The 14,988-nt window shown below is 38.8% G+C and overlaps 2 protein-coding genes across 2 annotated transcripts in view; both read right to left on the reverse strand.

Annotated features, from left to right (window-relative positions):
* The window catches only part of LOC135468286 (dystrophin-like), a 52,604-nt gene extending 45,163 nt beyond the window's left edge, over positions 1-7,441 (reverse strand). The window contains exons 1-7 of the mRNA XM_064746453.1: positions 6,983-7,441; positions 5,192-5,364; positions 4,057-4,269; positions 3,336-3,449; positions 1,996-2,331; positions 1,014-1,224; positions 37-140 (exon numbers count right to left, since the gene is read on the reverse strand). Of these exons, the coding sequence (XP_064602523.1) occupies positions 37-140; positions 1,014-1,224; positions 1,996-2,331; positions 3,336-3,449; positions 4,057-4,269; positions 5,192-5,329 (1,116 nt within the window). The 5' untranslated portion in view covers positions 5,330-5,364; positions 6,983-7,441. The remainder of the gene's footprint in view (positions 1-36; positions 141-1,013; positions 1,225-1,995; positions 2,332-3,335; positions 3,450-4,056; positions 4,270-5,191; positions 5,365-6,982) is intronic.
* Positions 7,442-7,690: 249 nt separating this feature from the next.
* The window catches only part of LOC135482149 (utrophin-like), a 64,835-nt gene continuing 57,537 nt past the window's right edge, over positions 7,691-14,988 (reverse strand). Inside the window, exons 13-19 of the mRNA XM_064762006.1 lie at positions 13,506-13,650; positions 12,649-12,739; positions 11,242-11,480; positions 9,788-9,967; positions 9,060-9,432; positions 8,536-8,777; positions 7,691-7,870 (exon numbers count right to left, since the gene is read on the reverse strand). Coding sequence (XP_064618076.1) covers positions 7,691-7,870; positions 8,536-8,777; positions 9,060-9,432; positions 9,788-9,967; positions 11,242-11,480; positions 12,649-12,739; positions 13,506-13,650 — 1,450 coding nt within the window. The remainder of the gene's footprint in view (positions 7,871-8,535; positions 8,778-9,059; positions 9,433-9,787; positions 9,968-11,241; positions 11,481-12,648; positions 12,740-13,505; positions 13,651-14,988) is intronic.

Below are 14,988 nucleotides of genomic sequence, written 5' to 3' on the forward strand. Positions count from 1 at the left end.
TGAAAATGCATTCACACGTAAATTCCTGTCACTTACCTCTAGCTCCTCTGATATATCCTCCGCATCTAGGCTTGCCGTTGATGATCGCATCAGTTTCCTCTCTAATGTCTGAAGGTAAGCTTTTTCTTTGTGTAACAGCTCTGAAATGATCACAAGAAAAACACCTGGTATATTTGCATAAAAGAGCAAGCTGCAGCCAAAAAAAGTGCTTCACACTGTTTCATGAAAAACATGTTGCATTTAGCATAACTGCACAAAGAAATGAAGGCTTCCTCTCTTTCATCATTAGCTGCAACACTTGGCAAATGTGGATCCCCACAAGACTTCATGAAAGCAAGAGTCTTAAAATCCTTGTCTTGTTAAATTAAATCCTTTAAAGAATGTGCTTTTTATAAAATTAGCAAAAGATTTCTGATTTAAAGGATGCAAGAAGCTATAAAGTCACCACATAAACAAGTAAATCATTACCTGAAAATACCTTTTACATATAACAGATTTTTTCACAGTATAAAATAGTCTAGCTCTTTCACACACAAAAATCAAATACAAAAGCAGACTATGCAAGTGTTGCATTTTGGCTATTGTAAAATATCTCCTTCTACTAGAAAGGCAGCATATTTATTAATCCTGTGAGACGGAGCTAATGTGTGAACCATGACCTTGAGCCACTGTTGTGTTAAAAATTATTGGTAATTGGTAATGATATAACCATCAATTAGTTTCTACTATAATGTTATTCTGTCTTAAATATGACATCGTAATATCAACTTTGAAAATACATGTAACAGAAAGAACTTGTAACTTCTAACTAAAGGTCTCATAAAAATAATGTTACTGTCGGGCAGGCATCTGACGGGTCCCCATTACAATTTATGGGCTCTCGTTGCTCTCCCCATTTACTCTGACCAATGAGCTCCCACAGCTTGGGAATGTGCCTTGAAGACTTTCCACGCATCTGCTGAGCAAAATGTTAAACCTCAGTCAAAGTAATTAAATAAATAATTACAATTTACCTGAGAATTCTTTGTAGTTGTCATTGGACACCGCATACACCATGGAATACCTGTCCACTCGCTGAGAACAGTCAGTCCACAGAGCACTCATCTGCATGACGCGTCGTGCCAATTCCTGAGATGTTCCAGAGCCAGAGTTCAATGCTTCGTTAGCTTCATCGGTCACTTTGGTCACATGGGGTTCTTTTTCCCGCATATTATCTCCGTAAGTCTGTAACACCAAGTTCTGAATACAGAACATAGCCTCCCTAAAAAGTTTAGCTACATTAAACTACATCCTTTGCAAAACTGACAGATAAACACCGTCTAACTAATAACTTAAGCTCACGTTGATAGTAATGGCTGAAAAAGACATACCATATATTAACACTTTTGAAACCTTGAATACCACAGACACACATGGAAGTGTACACCTTACAAACATTCTCAGCCAATAAAAAAAACCCACAAAAATGAAGATAATTTAGGAAAAAAATTCAAGAGAGTCTCATGCTTGATTAATTACAGGAAAAATTTGGCACAAAAAGCAAGAAAAGGTCAAGACGTAAGTTATGATAAATTTTTTCGGTGATTCTTGGGCAAAAGAATTACCAGAAGATCCACCACTCACCCTCACACACATTACCCTGTAAGTTTGAGTTAACTGTCATGTTGTTTTTTATGCATAACCACCTGATGTGGGAAAATATGTACTGTTGGCTATCATGACATTAACATTAACAAAACATTCACAAGTATCTGAGAAAAAGATAAAAACTAAAAGTCGAACTGTGCTAGGCATTTATACGTATGAAAGTACACACATTGTCAATGACAGTACCCAAAAAAATTGACATTTGTTGCTTGGTGACAGTGGCATTTAAAAAGAAAAATGTTTTCTAATATTGCCACGTATAAACACATTTGCCCAATAAAGGTCGAAGCTCATTCAAGTCCACACACTCTGAAGAGTGATTCAGCTGACAACTGCTATAGGACATACCTTAAACTTGTCAATTTTTTCCTGCAGATCTTCCAGGCTGCTGACAAGGTAATCCTTATTACTCAGATCCTCCTTCACACCTTCTAGCCACCTGATCAGCTCATTCACTCTCTGTAGCAGGTCCTTTCGCGAGGAGTTGGATTTCAGCAGGTTTTTAAGGCTATCGTTCTGGTTTCGAGCTAGAGTCGTGACTTCTTCCCATCGGCTGTTCAGCTCATCCAATTCCTTTGACAGCTTTTCCATGAACTCTTTCTCAGCTTCAGGAGAAAATTCTTTTCTTATGTCATTTAAATTCTTGACATTTTGTTTCAGAGTTTTTATGTCCTCTTGAACGCCCTACAAACAGAAATAGAGAAGTGAAATGCTGCAGTTATAGTTTTCTCTCTACAAGCATTTAACACTTTGGACTTAAGCGTTCAAATAGAATATACTCCATACAGCTGTATACCATGCAGAATAATTGTACACAGTTATGTACAAGTCATTGCTCTCTATGAGCTGTCTATCCAGACATACACAGGAACAATGGAGCTGTGTGCTCAGACTTGCATTTATCTCATGGAGCTCTGCTCCCAAGACTCTCACTGCTGTGATGGAGCTATGTGTTATGACTCACAATGCTCTCATGGAGCTATGTGATGTGACTCACATTGCTCTCATGGAGCTATTTGTTGTGACTCACATTGCTCTCATGGCGCGATTTGTTATGACTCACGTTGGTCTCATGGAGCTATGTGTTGTGACTCACAATGCTCTCATGGAGCTCTTTGTTATGACTCATACTGCTCTCATGGAGCTGTGTTATGACTCATATTGCTCTCATGGAGCCATGTCTTATAACTTTCATTTCTTTCATGGAGCTATGTGTTATGACTCACATTGCTCTCATGGAGCTATGTGATGTGACTCACATTGCTCTCATGGAGCTCTTTGTTATGACTCACATTGCTCTCATGGCGCGATTTGTTATGACTCACATTGCCCTCATGGAGCTATGTGTTATGACTTTCATTTCTTTCATGGAGCTATGTGTTATGACTCAGACTGCTCTCATGGAGCTATGTGTTATGACTCAGACTGCTCTCATGGAGCTATGTGTTATGACTCACATTGCTCTCATGGAGTTATTTCTTATGACTCACATTGCTCTCATGGCGCGATTTGTTATGACTCACGTTGCTCTCATGGAGCTATGTGTTGTGACTCACAATGCTCTCATGGAGCCATGTGTTATGACTTTCATTTCTTTCATGGAGCTATGTGTTATGACTCAGACTGCTCTTATGGAGCTATGTGTTATGACTCACATTGCACTCATGGAGCTATCTGTTATGACTCACATTGCTCTCATGGAGCTGTGCCTCCAGCGTAGTCATGTCCTCAGGAGAGGGGTCCTCTGTATGCAGAAAGACGTCCATATCCTCCATCCACTGACGCAGGCCTGCCGATTGACTCTATAAAACATAACACATTGTCATTTTTCAACAAGGACTGCAAACTAAGCACCTCCATGTATGCCCTCACACAACATATTTGGAGTTACACCCATTTTGCCTTACAAACCACTGATCTGCACAGTGTAGTTGTACTTCACCATTGCATATTTCATCACATAATTTAAGTTCGTCATTCATACATATTGTATTTTGATTTATTTACCGCATTCATTTCATTGGTGTTTTGCGCAGTACTCAAGAACACTTCACTTATACAACAGTTGCCAGCATTACGGTGGGAGGAACCCAGGCAGAACAAGAGGGAAACAAACCACAATCTGCAGGTTGCTGCCAGGCCTTCCCACTTACTGCCAGAGAGGAAGCCAGCACAAGCTGGATTTGAACTCACATCAACCAAATTGGTGAAACGCCACACTGGCATGCAAATTATCTCAGCCATGCAGGCCCCCCAGCTACTGTATTAAATGTACAAGAAAACTGGACAACTGGAATTGAGCAAAGCTATATAAATTGCTTGTTTCAAATACATTCAAGGGCATCTATAGCTTATAAATGAAGAGCGACAAATTTTAAACCATTGACAACATCAGTGGGATATCTCGACCTGGAACTGTTTGAGCTGACCGAGGACCTTCTCCAGTTTGCTGATTCTGTCTGTGATGCTGGTGGTGACTTTACTCCACCTGGAGTTTAACTCCTGAAGATCGGTGTGGAGTTTCTGGGTCTTTTCTTCTGTGGCCACGGCCAGCAGGTCTTGCCCAGTCTTATTGATGTACTCCAGGCTGGACGTATGTTCATCTACATCTTTCTGTAACTCCTGCAAAAGTAACCTTGTGTGTACCTGTAAGCTAATTACACATGTATGACACCGCATAGAGCTTTGTCATAAATCTACCACATGTATCAAGAACTAATGTTACCAATGGGAAAGCCAAAAATTTGCTTTTTTGTTCATTTTCAGAATGTTCCACAATATTTTGGTCATAAATGTATAATGAAAAAGTCTCCTTGTTGCAGACTTTTCCCAAAGCTGACATATTTATAGTTGTGCACCTGCACTAGGGACTTAATGCCAGATCTCTTACATAAATGTTTGTTATGAGGCGCACATGAAGAATACTACACCTGGGTTATTGGAAAGAAGATTCACAACTGCATTCTAAGAGAAATCAAAATATCGTTTTCTTAACTGATTTATTTACTTATTTATCTTTTATGTGTTTTATGCCACATTCAAGAAATTCCAACTCTTACAAAGCCTGTTAGGAACCATAACCAGCCATTGTTCAAAGGCTAAGCGTGGCCGCGATATCATGCCCACGATGGCAAAATGATAGGTGTAACTCGCTTACAACTAGAGGTAAGCTCACGATTTTGTCTGGACGATTCCTAATAATTATACAATAATTTACAAAAATGAACACGCGCTCAATATCAGAGGTTTACTACCTCAGACGTGATTTGTCTGACTGGCTACAACATCGACCGGCTGATTTCAATACACCAGTCGTGCGTGGTCACTCCTGCTGAACACGCCGTGAAGACAATAGAAGTCAACTAAAAAAGCCATGGGTGGTATATCAACTCCCTTTGTGGACTGGTGTGCCACAATTGGTGCAGGGCACTACCGTGTCGACAGTCATCATGCCACGACTGAACACGACTGAGCAAGAGTTGGATTTGAACCCGTGATCTCACTGGTCTGGGGTAGAGTGGCTTTCTCAATTGAAAAAACAAACCTTGAACTGCTGCAGCTGTGCCTCCATGATCTCTGTCTTGTTGACCTGGAATGTTTCTGACTCCACTACAGATTCCACTCTCTCCACCCACTTGGACAAGGCATCCATTGCCTCTAGGAAACTTTTGGTGGGAGCCATTTCCAGGGCTTCATTTAGAGCAACCTGCCTTTGCCCTGATGGTGCAATAGAAATATGAAAAGAAATTATTGCAAATTTTGTAGTAAATTAGTATAACTTTTGCCAAAAATACAATCATAACAGATTTATGTTTATTAAAAGCATGACTACAGGATATTATAATAGACATATACATGTAAGTGTAGGTATAATCACAATATTTGGTTTGTTCTGTAGACAAAATAAACTGTACATGTATAATACCGTAGTACAACTGTACCTGTAAAACACACCAAAAAATCATGTGAAAAATAAATGTGAATTTACTTATTTCTGTGAATTTATTCACTCCAGAACATGTACATTGCCTGTTGCAAATTCTCAGCTCAGTCAGTCTTGAACAGTAAAACATTTAAGTACATATGCACTACATTTATCCCCATGTCTCGGCATTTTCCCATGATTTCATCATCCTTGACCTTCAGATGAAACCTAACTATCCAATGTAAGCGGATATATCCACATATCTGTAATGGGTTACCTTGCAGATAGCAATGAAGATTAAAAAAACTAAAAACTAAAGTTATTTCACAACTGGAAATCCATAAGAAGTTACCTCTTCTTGTGACAGAAGCTACTGATACAAAGTTAAACATCGCAGCCCTGTTTTCACATAATCCTATCATTTCAATGAAGAGAACCATACAGTTTTCATTCAGCACTCAATTCACAGAGTCAATATCTTGTTTTCTTCAGAGAGTGAAGAGCCCAAAAGATTTGGTTGTGTTGATTTTCCACAATCATGCTTTTGTAGATAAAAAAGTAGCAAATTTCAGACCACATTTCTTGATCAGGCAACAGCATTCCATGGAGAGTATGTGAATTATATCTTAATACATATAGGCATGCCTAAAAAGGCTTTATATACATTGTATGTACATGAACCATCTCATATTTGTACAACAATTTGCTATCCAATAAAGCAGACATCAAAAATAACTGTGTAACAAAATGTCAAATTACTTTTAAGAAATTCATGACAATATCAAACTGAAGTTCATAATAATAAATGGATATTTTTAGAAGCAATTTCGGTTTTTGGTTATGCAGTCCAGTCAGATTGTCTCTGTAGGATAGTTCAAACAGACTGTTACATGTCCGTGTATCTGTAGTGATCTCTCACTGAGATATGATGAAGACAACAAACCCACATCCTGTCAAAGCACTGTGGTAAATAATGATTCTCATAGAAAGATTTAAAGCTCAAGTACTACTTGTAATTAAAAGGTTGTACCCACACTGAAGCCATTCATCTGGTATCAATCAACCTGTTTGTTTCACAGTGCTGCTCTCTATTCAGAAATCTACATTTCCATATTATCAGCACCTCATTACAGAAGCCAGCGAGCACATTAGATATTTTCAGTACAGTCAAAAGAAGAAAACATAAATGTGTATTTAACCAAATGCGGTGAGCAACTCATGGTCTAATATGCACAATTAAAACTGAAGACACAAACAGCACCTAAAGCACAATCAAACCTCTGCTTACAAATCAAACAAAAATGTTCAGGAAACAAGGTGCAATACAAAAGGTTCAAGAACAAAAATCGAAAAAGTTCGACTCAACAAAAAAACGAGAAACAACACATAAACAACACACAATGTACTCACACTCACTGCCTTCAACATCTGTCAGACAATACAGAAAATATCACATAAAACGACGACACACAAATACCAGCCAGGCTAGTCTGTAGTCATGCCAGGGAAAAAAAACTGTCATGTTTGAATACGTAATAAAATCAACTGTCTATTTATAGCAAAAAGCAAACAGGAAGTATTTGCTGTAGAAATAAACTGGCCTAAAAATGTGTCAGTGTAAAATCAAAGTAATAAATTGCACAAATGTGCAACTAGCTAATTATGATTTCTAAACTTCTCGTTTAAATGATATTTAACCTGAAATATATATGATACTGGTTTGCCTTCTGAACAGATTAGATCTCTCTTTCAAAATATTTCTATGCTAAGACAGATCAGCACAGCGACAATAACTAAAGTTTTCCTTTAGTCTACACTGAAAATAACTGAGATCACAGAAAACTTGTAATATTACACTAATTATCGGTATCAAAGTCAGTCTTCTTTATCACGCTAATAATAAAGACTTTGACTGCTGTGTGATAATAAAATTCAAAAATATTTTTTCCCAAAGAATTTTTATTGACTGAAAATTATGTATACATGCTTTTAAAAGGTTAATTTGACTAAGCAGCAATTGTCAAAAAACAAGTCAGTGGTTAAAAGAGGTTGTTAACTTCAATCAAATGCATCAGTAAAATAAAACTGCAACAAACATATTAGAATGGCAAAACTAATTCAGGCCAATTTCAAAGGCAGACCTACCCATTTTTCACAGGTACTACCCCATCTGGTGTTGAAAGTGTCGAGATCTTTCTGAATGCGATCCGCCACCTGACACTGCTCCATTATCTCTTTGGCCGTTTCATTCAGGCGGTTCACTCTATCATCGTGGGATTTCATAGATTTTAATTTTTCCTGTTCAAAGCAGAAATACAAAGTTACAAGATTTATACTGTACTTCAGCATAAAAAATAATGGCATTTCCATTACAGATACAGACCAAGGTAAACTACATGAAACAATTTTATAATGCCATTATGTTCTTTCTGTAATATTTTCAAGATCCTCTCTGTGTTTTTTCTTGAAGTAAAAAAATAAGTACTTTTTTCAATTTGAAATTTGAGCTCAAGGATTCAGGGATTGCTTTAGGTCACTTTGATTGTAAACTATGGGAAACCAGGCCAAGCCATGGAAACCAGACCAAGCCATAGGCAACTATGTCACATCATGGGAAACTATGTCATGCCACAGGAAACTATGTCACTCCAAGGGAAACAATGTCACATGATGGGAAACTATGTCACGCCATGGGAAATTTTGTCACACCATGGGGAACTATGCCACATCAGGGGAAACCAGGCCAAGCCATGGGAAACCATGTCATGTGAGGGAAACTATGTCATGTCATGGGAAACTACGTCATGTCATGGGAAAACAGGCCAAGCCATGGGAAACTAGGCCAAATCATGGGAAAAGCAGGCCTGGTTACCTGGTTCACTTGTTAACACACGACTCTGGTTTTCAGAAGTCTACATTATACCCAGCACACTGCACACATGAGGATAATCCACCTCACTTACCTTACACTGTTCCAGCTGTTTACTGATGTCCAGCGCCTCTATTCCGATCTCATCAGCAGTCGTAACCCAGTTCTCGTAACTGACCATCAACTCCTGAAGGGCGTTTAACTCCTCATAAAACTTCGTCACTTCCATATTTACCTCCACCTTGTGCTGTGTATCTTCCAGTAGATGTAAAACTCTTCCCCACCTTGTTTCCAAATCAACCATTAAAGTCTGTACCACCTCAATGTCTCCATTTTCTGCAACATGAAAGAATACAAATAACCTGATTTTCACACTTCAAATCACTGCTATGGTACAGTATTGGTACATCATCTATCAGAGTTCTGCCTATTTTAATCCAACCAGTAAATTTTGCCATTACTGTAACTACATGAAGTTTACCATGAAATGCATCATTTCTGTCTCACATATATACACTGCCTTACCTAACAATAGTATAAAACAACACATTACTGAGCTAATAATTTCATTCCACACTGAAGGGAAGATGCCTATGCCAATTTTCACTTGAACCTCACCCAGCTTTTGCTGCTCCTGAAGTGTTTTGCCCTGTTCCAATAACTTGTGGAATATTTCACGATGACCTTTGACATCTTTCTCCACATCCTGAACCAAAACAAGCTGTTCTTCATCTGTCAGGCTGTCCTCAGATGTTGGTGATTCAGAACTCAGAAGTTCTAATGCACTTTCTGTTTTCTCCATCCACTCCCTCAGTTTCTTCGCCTCACGTTCGTACTCTGTACAACTTGATGAATCTAGTTTACGTCTCTTGGCTGTGCTTACCGGAGACTTAAGTTTTGGGTCTGAGAGTTTGCTTTCTGCGGAGCTAGACAGCTGATTCTCAGCCTCCATACTTTGCATAACTTCATCATCAATGTTTAGACTGGCAATCTGGAAATTATCAATGTTTCAATACACTATGTGGATTAGGATAAATTAACCACTACATCATCAATGTTTAGTCTGACCATTTGGATACAAATATTCACTTTCCACTTTTTCACCAAAGATCTTTTTCAATGGACTTGCGCTGTGGAAAAGACCAATGGCATGTCTTTTCGTAAGCTACAAACTACTTAGAAAAAGATTTAAATACATAACAACCAAATGCACACAACATGTCAAACTGTTCCCTTATGACAAAATATGAACAGTTGAAAATATACCATACACATTATTGAGTTTGCATATCATGATATAAATGATTTATTAATTTGATTGATGTTAGCGCTATATTTTTCAATACCTGATTGCTCTGTAACTCCATCTGCTGGACAAGGCGCTCCCAGCGCTCGTGGAACTCCTCCAGTTGGCTATTTATCTTCTCCACAGTAGCCGGATGGTCAACGTACTGGACAATCTGCTGACCACACTCGTTAAGACCTTCAAACCTCTGTACCTGCTCCACCATGTCCACTTCAATAGACTGACAACACACAGGTACACATTCTTTTACTGGATTTCAAATTCTGTTCATCTATTTGTTGTCAAAGTTGAATTATTTTCTTTTTTAATTGATTAGTGTCCAACTGTCTGAAATGTTAGGCATTATTTTTTATTACTTTTGCGACAACACGGGTCCCAGAAACAAGTTTCACAAAAAGATATTTAGAGCAAACAATCAATGGAGAAACTTAGGAGCTGAAGGTTAGGAATTTAAGATGACCTTGAAGGAAAAGGGTGTCATTTATGTATCCAGAACAAGGCAAGACAGCATTCCGTATAACAAAAGTTGCCCAATAGTTTTGACAATGATACAAAAGTTTACTAATAGTTTTGACAATGATACCAAGGACAAGCTTTTACCTTTAGCCATAAAAGAATTCCATCTTAGAACTCCCCTATCATTGTCTTATTTAACTGATTAGTGTCTACACAATGCTTAAGGATATTTGACTAATCTGAGAAAAAAAGAGCACAACCGGTGAGATAACTGACAAGCATTCAGGCTTGCAAGCAATGAGAGATGGCTACATTCCAGACCAAAGGCTAGTGTAGCTGACAAGCATTCAGACTTGCAAGCAATGAGAGATGGCTACATTCCAGACCAAAGGCTAGTGTAGATGAGAAGCATCCAGACTTGCAAGCAATGAGAGATGGCTACATTCCAGACCAAAGGCTAGTGTAGCTGACAAGCATTCAGACTTGCAAGCAATGAGAGATGGCTACATTCCAGACCAAAGGCTAGTGTAGCTGACAAGCATTCAGACTTGCAAGCAATGAGAGATGGCTACATTCCAGACCAAAGGCTAGTGTAGCTGACAAGCATTCAGACTTGCAAGCAATGAGAGATGGCTACATTCCAGACCAAAGGCTAGTGTAGCTGACAAGCATCCAGACTTGCAAGCAATGAGAGATGGCTACATTCCAGACCAAAGGCTAGTGTAGCTGACAAGCATCCAGACTTGCAAGCAATGAGAGAGGGCTACATTCCAGACCAAAGGCTAGTGTAGCTGACAAGCATTCAGACTTGCAAGCAATGAGAGACGGCTACATTCCAGACCAAAGGCTAGTGTAGCTGACAAGCATTCAGACTTGCAAGCAACGAGAGATGGCTACATTCCAGACCAAAGGCTAGTGTAGATGACAAGCATTTAAAAATTTGAGGATTAATTGAATTTTGAAAATTTAAACAATCAAGATTACAATACTTCCAAATCAAAACAGGGTGAGTGTTAGTCACAACCAGTGAAAACCCACCTTAAGGTTACGAACTTGCTGGCTGACCTGCTTGGGGTCAGAGAGGTCAGACAGCCTCATTTTGGCCAGCACTTCCTCCTTATCACACAGCCAATCAGCAAACTTGACCTCCTCAGCAGAGAAGTGCTGCCACTTCTCCAGAATCTCCTGTAGGAGAAGCCACTGTTCCTCTGTCCAGCGGCAGATTGTCGCCCAGCGCTGACCCAGGTCCTCCAGCTGACTCTCCAGGGCTGTACAGGCTGCGAAACAGAGTGTGACAACATACACTTAAACTTCCATCTCTCTATATGTTGCTCATTTTGCCACATTCCAAGAGTTCTGTTAAACTAACAAAGGTGCTTTGAGGTTTGTTTGAAAGGTATACCCTACTTCAAAAACGTGAGTTTCTATAATAAAGCAGTATTTTATGACCTTTACTTTTTGCTCTAAAAATGCACTTTTTGGGGCAAATTTTGGGGCAAATATGGCATGTCTTCTTGCAGGAACCCTGTTCTAACACAGCCACATTTCAGGGACACTCTAACAGTTTTCTTTAAACACAGGACATAATGCTGTATCCATCATGCAACATGAATTATCATGTGCACTTGAAAACCTATTCACATTCTTTCAAGAAATATTTGAGCACAATAAATCAAATATACCAGATTTTCCAGTTCTCTCTTTTGAATTCACTACTTTCTTTTTAATCAACGATTCCAACAGCTACAGCACAATCAACATCTCCACAACACTGCAGGTTCAAAACCTATTTCTTGGTTACAAATTAATCAACTGAAATTTGTGTTTATGTTGCAATTTTCCATCTTCCAAACCCACACAGATATTGTATGAATAGTGTAAGTGTGACCTGAATTAACAAATGGGGCCTCCACAGCCGAGAGGGTTAGTACACCAGCATGGCACAATGACCCAGGTCCCTCTCACCTTACGCGGTCACTGTGCGTTCAAGTCCAGTTTATGCTGGCTTTCTCTCCAGCCATACGTGGGAAGGCCTAGCAGCAACCTGCAGATTTTAATGGGTTTCCCACGGGCTCTGCCCGTTTTCCTCCCAACATAATGCTGACCACCGTCATATAAGTGAAATACTCTTGAGTACAGCGTAAAACACTAATCAAATAAAATAAATAATTAAATGAATTAACAATGAAGGAGTATGACCAAATTTCGTCCATGATTAACTCTAGGCTATATTTTGTACAGGCAGACTGATCTACGGATGTACATCCACATCTTGGCACAAAAGTAAATAATGTTTACTTTAAAGATTACAAAATCAAGTGCAGTCACGACCTGCAACCCATGCACATTTCACAAATATGCTCCAGAAATCCAGAACAACATCCCCCCCCCCCCTCCCACCTCCTCAACATTGCACCTAAAAATTTAAAGGAGAACAGAACTTACCGGAATCTGAATTGGAATCATCCACAACCACCACCATGTTCTGAAGGTTGTTCACTTTCTCTTGTTGTTTCTCCATAGCTTCTTGAAGTTTCTATAATTAAAATTTTTTTTCAAACTTTAAACACTACAAACTTACCTGTAATATAATTTATTGAACTTTCGTTATCTTTCACAGATTAACTGTTTAAAATCAAATCATACACTAAGCTAATCCACCCTGATTGCGAAAGTCGTCTCCAAATCAAGTTAGTTCAAGGCTATTTAGTGTTCAGTTCATTTCAATAACTGGTTAGATTTTCCTAATGTACATGTTGAATAAATAGAATGCCCACACTATGACTTTAATAAGGCTTGCCACACAGCAGTGAGCAAAACGATACCGGATTAGCCTACATCCTTAATACCTATTCAACAAAAAAATAACATGTATGCCATGATGACATTAGGAAAGTTATAACAAATTAATATTGTCACTAAAGTGAGCAATAGGTTTGACATTCATGTACTTCAGTAACCAGTAATCTGACGGAGGATATACATGCCAATATTTCAAGTAAATACTCTTTACTTTGTTGCTACATCTGTATTTACATTTGCATGTTTCTAAACAACTGAAATAAATCAGATATTATATATAGTTCTCATCTGAAGATCACACTGTGACTGGCCGTCACAGATTCTACAATTTCAGGAAGGCTCTGTCTACCACAACCAGCCTGAATTCTGTATCTCATTATATTCAAAGTTAACAATTACTGACGTGTCACAGTGCAGAGTTAAGATTATTCCCTGTCTATCTCCTGTATTTACCTTCTGACTCCCAACACACCAGAGTGTCACCTATGTCCATGACCTACCTTGTGTTCGTTGACCTGGGCATGGATGGTGTCAAGGTCAGTGCCCACAGCATCCTGGTTTTTGATGTGCTCCTCCATCTTGTTTAACCAACTGTCAAGGTCATCCAGCTGCTTTTGTTGAAGATCCATCAACACCTGTTGAAGTCTGGAAAGACACAGAATCAAACAAATCCATCACAAACATGATCTTCACAGTGTTTATTTTTCTTACAGAAAAAGATAAACAAATCCAGGCAAAAAAGTAATGCTTATTCTGAAAGGCCACACATCTTAAACAAACGCTAGCTTCCTGGCTTCTGTGGCCAGGATTGCAGGAACTGCCAAGTTACACAAATGCTTTCTCAACAATAAAAAAATATTTTTTGTTTCTACTGTGCTAAACAAAATGCGTGTAGAGATTTACAACAAGGTTATGTGAATAATTACTCACAAGCGTTCAAGTCTAAACCACCATCCTTTGGCAGGTACATTAATTTTACTGGTGTTAAATGCCATACTTAAGAATTTGAGAGGACGAAATCAAAACGTCTGGGGCAAACCAACTTCCCCATAGGTGATGCACAGATATGTACACCATATTTGGTGGAAGGCAAGTGGTCTACCATGAATGTTAGGCTGTAGAAATGGTTGTATAAGCAACATCAAAAGCTTATTATAGCCATGAACAGTCAGAACAAGGTGAAGAAACCAAGGAGTACAACATCATGGTATGAGCTACGTGTGTATACATGTGTGCCTTGTGGATCTAACTGTCCATGTATTTCACACCGAGCATCAGTACATGACACCCAGCTGGCCAAGACTTGTACCCTACTCATACATGTACATGTACCAAAAGTCAACCCTCATTACCCAGTGAAAATTCAACACAAAACAGCCTGTTAACAATTGGGTCTTTCACTGAGACAGGACATTAAGGCACTGACAGAAAAGCGGCTCTTCTCTTCAACAATGATCGATAACTAGCCTAAATTAACTGATGACTTGATTGGCCTACTTCCTCAAAATGATCGCCAGCAACGGTAGTTGACGCGCGACAAATGATCGCCAGCCACATGAGGTGAAATCAATAGTACAGCTAGCCTCCGTGCTCTCCCAGATCGACCTAGAGTAAAGCATTAACCCATTCCCAATGGGCTCCACTACACTCTATTGTTTAGGCTTCATACCTTACACACCGTAATAATTGACCATAATTATTCATAAACAGCAGCCTATAATTAGTCTGTTGCCCTGTGACACAGCAGTATTTAACAGGCGTAGAACAGTAACTTAACAATTATGACAATACAGACCTGTCACATGAACATGCATGTTCAATTATCCCAATTATTATTTCATTGTACATATTCAAAGTTATTACCCTTCTAAAACATGTAACATTGTGTTAACCTTCTTGGTTTATTGCAGATACATCTAATTATTCGGTAAATCCTTGTGATTTACATCACTGAAAGAAATAAATCAAAAATACCTTTTCATT

The sequence above is a fragment of the Liolophura sinensis genome, chromosome 1 (assembly GCF_032854445.1).
Source record: "Liolophura sinensis isolate JHLJ2023 chromosome 1, CUHK_Ljap_v2, whole genome shotgun sequence".
NCBI classification, from domain to species: domain Eukaryota; kingdom Metazoa; phylum Mollusca; class Polyplacophora; order Chitonida; family Chitonidae; genus Liolophura; species Liolophura sinensis.